Here is a 6966-nt window from a genome sequence, read left to right as displayed (position 1 = left end):
GTGCTAAAAAAAAGAAGCATAAGCCCTCTCGGGTATTGACACAGACACATACACCGTGAAATGCAAGATTTAGAAGAGTGCAGACACCAGGTCTCATGAGGATACAAAGCAAGGATCTCCCAAAAGGTTTCCTATAAAAAATGAGGAATTTTACGGGTCCTAGTACTCCTTAGACAGGTGCGAGTTTAGTCTTTTTTTTCCTTGACTAGCGCTAGCACGACATGCTGCCGTCTTCGTCTAGATCAAGCCTAAATTGCTGCCTACGACACCTGCACGCCGCCCTTCTCAGTTTCCACCGAACGATGTTGTTGGGGTCAGCCCTTGCTCTCCGTCTCCGGTGGTGGGCACAACTTTTATGATGTAGAAGCTTAGATCCGTTACAACTGTGGATGGCTCCGAGATGCCATGTGGTTACATGAGGGCGCAGTCATGCGCTGATCGTTACGGCACGACCTTCACCTAGAAGTTCGATCATATATGGATGCTTCTCAAAGCAAAGTAATATGGTTATCTTGTTGTATTTTCAAGATTTACAAATTTCTTAATTCGAGTGGCCTTAAGTTCCAGTGCAAATTGTTAGTTTGCTTTGATCCATTTTTGGCCGGACGGTTGCCAGTTAGGCCCAACGCGGCCTTCGACTCGTGTTGCCTCAGGCTTGGCAGCCTCCTAATGGAGCGAGCTGCAAGGTTACCTAGCTAGCTAGAAACGTTGCGTCACCGTCGGGCTTGGCCGTCCATTGCAATCTCGTGTACTTTCCATCCTATGGTTACGATTAGTCGATGTGGATTGGAGTTCGTCATCTCAACAAATGGCGGATTGATTAATCGTTGTTTCCCGTGATTAAAGTGTTGAATCTGTCCACCTAGTAGTGCCATGTAGGATAAACTCCAAGGTGGAGGAAAAAGAAAGTTAAAAAAGGTTTTGTCTTCTTTTAATTAAAAGATTATCTCTTAGCACAATCTCTTTCACCATATATTTAGGATGTCTTGCTAGTGAAGATAAGACCAAAAAATAACTCACTGTATATCACATTTTATTGTCATATCTCGATACGCGGCGGGTTAAAATTAGACAAGTCTTCTCAACCATTGCACATGCCCTTAACTCCCCATTTACGATGTTAACCCTAGTAACGATAGGACTTGGTTGTTCCATTTATAAATAACCATTTTCTGTAATAAAAATAACCACCAGGTTGGAATGGTGGATGCTAGCACACTCACATTTGTTAGTAGGATAGTGGATATGAGGAGTGAGATTGATAGCTTTGTCGTGTATGTTACTGCAATGGGAAAGGGATGCATTGGAAATTTGATTTGAACAACATCGGATGAATGACCAAGATCGTTTGCAATTGCCTTAATATTGTCTTCATGAGGTTTGTAGATCATGTAGTTCAGTGTATGAAGTTCTACGAGAATCTGTACAGCTTGGTAGAGAAGAACTAGCCTTTCAGTTAAATGGAGTCGTAGGTAGCTTCACATGTAAGCCATCCACTTCAAAATTGGATCGATACTGCCAGTTTTGTATTGTACTGTGCAACGCTACATTGCAAGTATGCATCCGGCAACATTTTTTTGTAGTATGATACAGTACTTGTCTGACGCTGGATCAGACGGTGTATTTCCATTGTTGGGCTATCGCAGGGTCCAGAGTAGCGTCGTACACACATCGAAGTAAATGCTTTATGAAGTGGCGGACCTTGAACAAAAACTGGGTTGCGAGTTGGGTCACCCACCTGTAATTTTAGGGTTGCGAGTTGTAAAAACTCAAAAGTGTTCAGGACTTCCAGGCCGTTGAAAACAGGCTTGTGGCTGTATGTCCAAGATAGAATAGGCCATATCATAATGGGTAATAGTAGGAGGGGGGCATGGCCCAGCCGTTTCACATTCTTCCCACCAAAATGAAGCCCTTTTTCTGAAAATGAGGAACATTCATATGCAAACTAAAGTGAAGCATTCAGCTTGATGTATCATTACAGTTTTTTTTTTTGGGAAACGATGTATCATTACAGTTTACATAGAATATTTACCAATATGAAGCATGAAACATAGAGTGCAGCAAAATGCGGAGCACTAAAACATACTTTACTTAGTGCACCCTGAATCTTTGCATAGAACTGAGTAAGACCATTTCTGCCATGAGCCTTCCAACCAGCATGGAACAAGTAAGAAATCACTTCATTAAGTGAAGATTCTTCTTTTTTAAGATGCTGGACACTAACACGATTTCTTAGAGCACGAGAATAGTGCTACAAAAAGAAGCATAAGCCCTTACGGGTCTTGACATCTTGACACAGATACACACGCTGTGAAATGCAGGATTTAGAAAACCGCAAAACCAAGTCTGCTGGATCAGTGTGAGGGAGGCCGTGCGTGCTACTACAGAATTTACAACTCGATGTACACTTTTGAGTTTTTCTTGACAAGTTTCCAACGGTAAGAAACCAAAACTGAAACTAGACACATAAAGAATGATACACAGGTCAATGAACAGGAAGAATGAGAAATCAGGGAAGCATCCATAGTTTCGTGCACCCATGCCGTGTGATGCCATGTTTCCATTGAGCCGCTCTGATACCATGATAGATTGCGAAATATGATTGTATTGATGATAATTGGTGTTTACATTGGGCCTCTTGGGTTGTTTATATAGTAGAGAAGACTTGAAGACTAAGGAACATAGTAGAGATAAATCTAGATTACAATCTTAAACTACCAAATTTAAATAATACGTAACATACTCTAATAGGAAAAATCATATGCAAACTAAAATGGAATACTCAGCTTTTGTTTTCGAAATGAGGAGTTTAACCCCGGCTTCTGCATCATGATGATGCACACGACCTTTTATTAATATCAAAGTAGTATTAAGTCTTACATCTCACATAACTCAACCATCGCCTATAGTTGATACAAAAATCAACCAGCGGAATAAAAAGAGCAAAGTAAAACTACACATCATTGTAGCCTACTAGTATGACGCCAACCAGCCTGGCACAAGATATCCTGAGCGACCGTCAGGAGCCGTGTGCATCCAGAAACCATGGCATCGCGTAATCCCTCCGGTGAAAGGAGAGCCCGTAGCTGAACCCAGTGAGCCATCATGTGAATAACCTACAAATAATGAAAAGATTATTTTTTGTTAAAGATAAGATCATTTCCTGCCCTCCAAATAGACCAACATAAAGCAGAAACCCCAACACGGATGAAAGCTTTAGATTGTCTATCTACTCCATTTAACCAATTTCCAAACATATTTGTAATATTGGTTGGAGGTGGAAGATCAAAAGTGAAATTAACTGTACGCCAAAGCAATTTAGCTAAAGGACATTCAATGAATAGATGTTCAACGGTTTTCTGTGCACCACAAAAAACACACTTCATACAACCATTCCAATGTCGTTTAGCTAAATTGTCTTTAGTTAACAAAACCTTATTACTGAGGAACCACATGAATATCCGAATTTTCAAAGGAATTTTCAAATGGAACACTCAGCTTGATGTGTCATTACAATTTAAGTATACTCTTGACCAATATGAAGAATGAATCAGAGTGCAGCAAAAATGCAGAGCACACTGAGACATACTTAGTGCAGCAGAACCCTGAATTTTTGCATATAACTGAGAAAAACTATTTCTGTCTTCTGGCCCTCAACCAGCGTGGAACAAGTAAAGATTCACTTGATTAAGTGAATATTCTTCTTGTTTTTAGATGATGGAGACTAACACGATATCTTAGAGCACAAGGATAGTGCTGCAAAAAGAAGCATAAGCCCTCTTGAGTCTTAACTCTTGACACAGATACATACACTTATGAAAGGCAGGATTCAGAAGACTGCAGACACCATGTCTGCTGGATCAGATTGAGGATACAAAGCAATTGTAGTGCTTTCCCCAAACCGTTTCCCTAAAAAAAATGGATCTCCACAAACCTAAACTGAAACAATCTACATACACAAGAGGCCGTGCGTGCTACAACATAATTTACAACTCGATGTACACTTTTGAGTTTTGCTTCACAAGTTCCCAACCGTAAGAAACCAAAACTGAAACCAGACATGCAAAGAATGATACACAGGTCAATGAACATGAAGAATGAGAAATCACAAGTTTCCGTGCGTGATGCCATGTTTCCCTCCCGGGTCAATGATAAGGCGGAGGGATGTTGGCGGACTGCACAAGAGCAGAATGGGCGTGCAATGAGCCATGGCTCGATCAGCTCATGAGCTCCTTCTCCTGGCGCACGGGAGGCGGCCCTCCGTGGCCGTGCTGGTCGGCGGCGGCCGCACCGGAGGACATCCTGAGGTTCTGCTGCTGGTACACCTGCCGGAGCCTCTCGATCTCCTCCTTGAGCGCCTCTTGATGAGCTGCAGAGGAAAAGGGAGTGTTGGTTATTTCTTGGGGAAAAGTGGTGCTTCCTGAATCCTTGGAACGGCGAGAGGAATGGTGTGAATTCTGAATTTCCGATCGATGGAGCACTGACCGTCCTTGAAGATCTTGTCCTGCGCCAGCGCGGCGATCCGCTGCTTGAGGTGGCTGTTGCCGACGGTGAGGATGGTCCGCTGCTGGTCCAGGAACGCCACCCGGGGAGACAGCACGGACACCTCGTTCTGCAAGGAAACACCATTGAAACATGACGTGAGCAAAGACATGACAGTTCCGTTAGAATGGCAGTAATCCATACGCATGCATGCATCCAGTTAATTAAGCTTTGACCGATGACTTGTCAGATTAATCTCCCTGGCCGCCTGCATTATTCACGAACATCCTGTCCGAAGCAACATTTAACTAGTCGCCTCCATCTCCATGTGCACCCACGAGGCGACGAGTAAAACCCTCACAGACGCCACAAGTGGACGACTATTGTTAAAGGCTACCGGTAGTAAACACACCGCATAATCATTGCTTAGGACAGCAATCAGATGTGTCGCTAGCTTAGCTAGGATCGGCATGTGCCGTACCACTACTAGGAGTAGCCATGGAAGAAGTTGATCTGATCCACGGAGCAGGCCGAGGGACCAGCGCTCCATCGGCACATCGCGTGAAGCGCCATGTGCATTTGGATCGCGCCAGGCGGCCGGGGGCGGGGCGTTGGTAGGTACCGTACGGGTGGTAAAGGACATCGCCGTGCATGTGCACGCGACGAGGCCCAGCCGCCCGGCCGCCGGGGGAGCCCGCCTACTAGCTCCATCATTTCTCGTCTCGTCCCGGCATCATCCCACATGGGTTCTCCACCATAGGTTGATCCTCCGCTAGCTACCTTGCGTGCTAGGCGTTGCTGCTTGCTAAGCCAGCCAGCCTGTGCAGATCCGTCCACTGATCATGTCTAACCCCGCTCTAGCTAGTGCGGGGATTAATGTGTTTGTCTGTGCAAAGTCCTAAACAAGCAATGCGTACGCACGGAGCGACATGTTCGTGTCATTGCGTCGTTGTGTGTGTGTGCGCGCGCGCATGTCGCAGGGTTTATTTTTCTCGGCATATATTTTGGAAAACTTGCTGGTAACTGGTTTTCTTTGTACCTACCGGTATAAAAAAAATGCCGGCCGGTATTTACCGAAATTTGTGTAATTTACTCAAATTTAACAATGTTGATAAATTTTGGATAATTTTAAATTTTGTTCGGAAAATCTCGTACGGTATTTGCCTATTTGGACCGGTCTTTCCGGTAACCGGTAATACCGGTGCCCACCGGTATATTTTAGAGAACGGGAAGAAAAACATTGACATGTGGAAGAGAAGATAGAAATGGTATGGTGGTATTGCGACAATAACTGCCTTAGGAGTGACACATTTGCATGCATGCTTGACGATTTGTGGGTGTACATCCTTCCGACGAATAGGGTACACGCGTACTTCAAGGCAATTTTTGACCGAAAGAACTGAGTCGATATGTGTGGATTTAGTTTTGAAGACATTTTCTAATGACATCAATTTTTCATCAAATAGTACTCGTGTAACTGCACTAGTTCTTGGTCAAAACGAGAGCTTGGAATGCGCGCGTGACTTATTCATCGAAACGCCAGGATTATGTGTTTACGGATTTTCCTCAAGCATATACACATCTGTCCCACCGCGCACGTTGTTTTCTACTCTGTTTTCTTGCAAGGTTGGAGAGGCATGCAATGCACCAAGTGGAGAAACCGGGTTGTGCAAGCTCTTTTGAAGCAAAAAAAAATCCTACTCTAGCTATCTGGAATTGAGATCCATTTCGACTTTCGAGCAACTAAATATAAAAGAGTATATCTAGCTAGCTGCTTTAGATCGGTTCCTTCAAGCCTAGAAATGTAGAGCCTAACAGTAACACCCTCGTTCATTGATGCTTAATCAGCTAGCGGAATGTGTCTATGTATGTGTGCGTACGTACCTGGAGCGTGGTGACGCAGCGCTCTAGCTCGGAGATGTACTGCAGCTTCCTCACCCGCGACCTCTGAGCCGACTGGCGGTTTGCCAGTATCCTGCAAACGCGCAATTCAGTCAATAAATCAAGCTACCCAAGGAGGTACATCCATGCATGCATTGGCATTGGCACTATAGCTTACCTCTTGACCCTCTTTGGGTCTCGGATCGTCTCCGTCGACGAGGTCGGCGTGGCTTGCCCCGGCGCCTTCTCCTCGAGGTCGTTGGCTCCGTCGTTCTGCCCGTCACCGTACCGATCCTTGCCGCGCTTGTCGCCGTCGCTGTCGCTGCTGCCGTTCTCGGACCCGGGCGCCGTGGACCCACCCTCGTCAGGGAACATGGACATGAGCTGGTCGTCGTCCAGCCTGTCGAAGTCGCCGGCCCCCGGCGCCACCTCCACGAAGGCCACCGAGTCGCTCAGCGACCGCCGGTGCGCGCCCCGCCGCGCGGCCGCGAACTCGGCGAACTCGTCCGCCCAGGCCGCCGCCGCGCCCACGCCCACGCCGTGGTGGTGTCCGTCGACGCCCGCGCCGGTCCCGGGCCAGTGGTGCGCGCCGGCGGCCATCGG

The 6966-nt window shown here is 46.0% G+C and overlaps 1 protein-coding gene across 1 annotated transcript; it reads right to left on the bottom strand.

The window, feature by feature from the left end:
• Nucleotides 1–4217: 4217 nt before the first annotated feature.
• Nucleotides 4218–6759, bottom strand: LOC124659265 (basic leucine zipper 6-like). Its single transcript, XM_047197187.1, has 4 exons — nt 6542–6759; nt 6367–6457; nt 4486–4612; nt 4218–4369 (listed from the first exon to the last, which is right to left on the bottom strand). Exons 1-4 carry the CDS (start codon nt 6742–6744, stop codon nt 4218–4220), a joined length of 573 nt encoding a protein of 190 aa, XP_047053143.1. The 5' UTR covers nt 6745–6759.
• Nucleotides 6760–6966: the final 207 nt, after the last annotated feature.

The sequence above is a fragment of the Lolium rigidum genome, chromosome 6 (genome assembly GCF_022539505.1).
Source record: "Lolium rigidum isolate FL_2022 chromosome 6, APGP_CSIRO_Lrig_0.1, whole genome shotgun sequence".
Classification (NCBI taxonomy): domain Eukaryota; kingdom Viridiplantae; phylum Streptophyta; class Magnoliopsida; order Poales; family Poaceae; genus Lolium; species Lolium rigidum.
The sequence above is the reverse complement of the archived record's forward strand: the minus strand, read 5'-3'. Positions and strand labels throughout refer to the sequence as shown.

Coding starts and splice junctions, on each gene's coding strand:
- LOC124659265 (XM_047197187.1), bottom strand. CDS start 6,744: ATGTCCATGTTCCCTGACGAGGGTGGGTCCACGGCGCCCGGGTCCGAG. Junction 4,613..6,366: donor GCTGCGTCACCACGCTCCAG/GTACGTACGCAC, acceptor GTTTCCTTGCAG/AACGAGGTGTCCGTGCTGTC. Junction 4,370..4,485: donor GGACAAGATCTTCAAGGACG/GTCAGTGCTCCA, acceptor TTTCCTCTGCAG/CTCATCAAGAGGCGCTCAAG.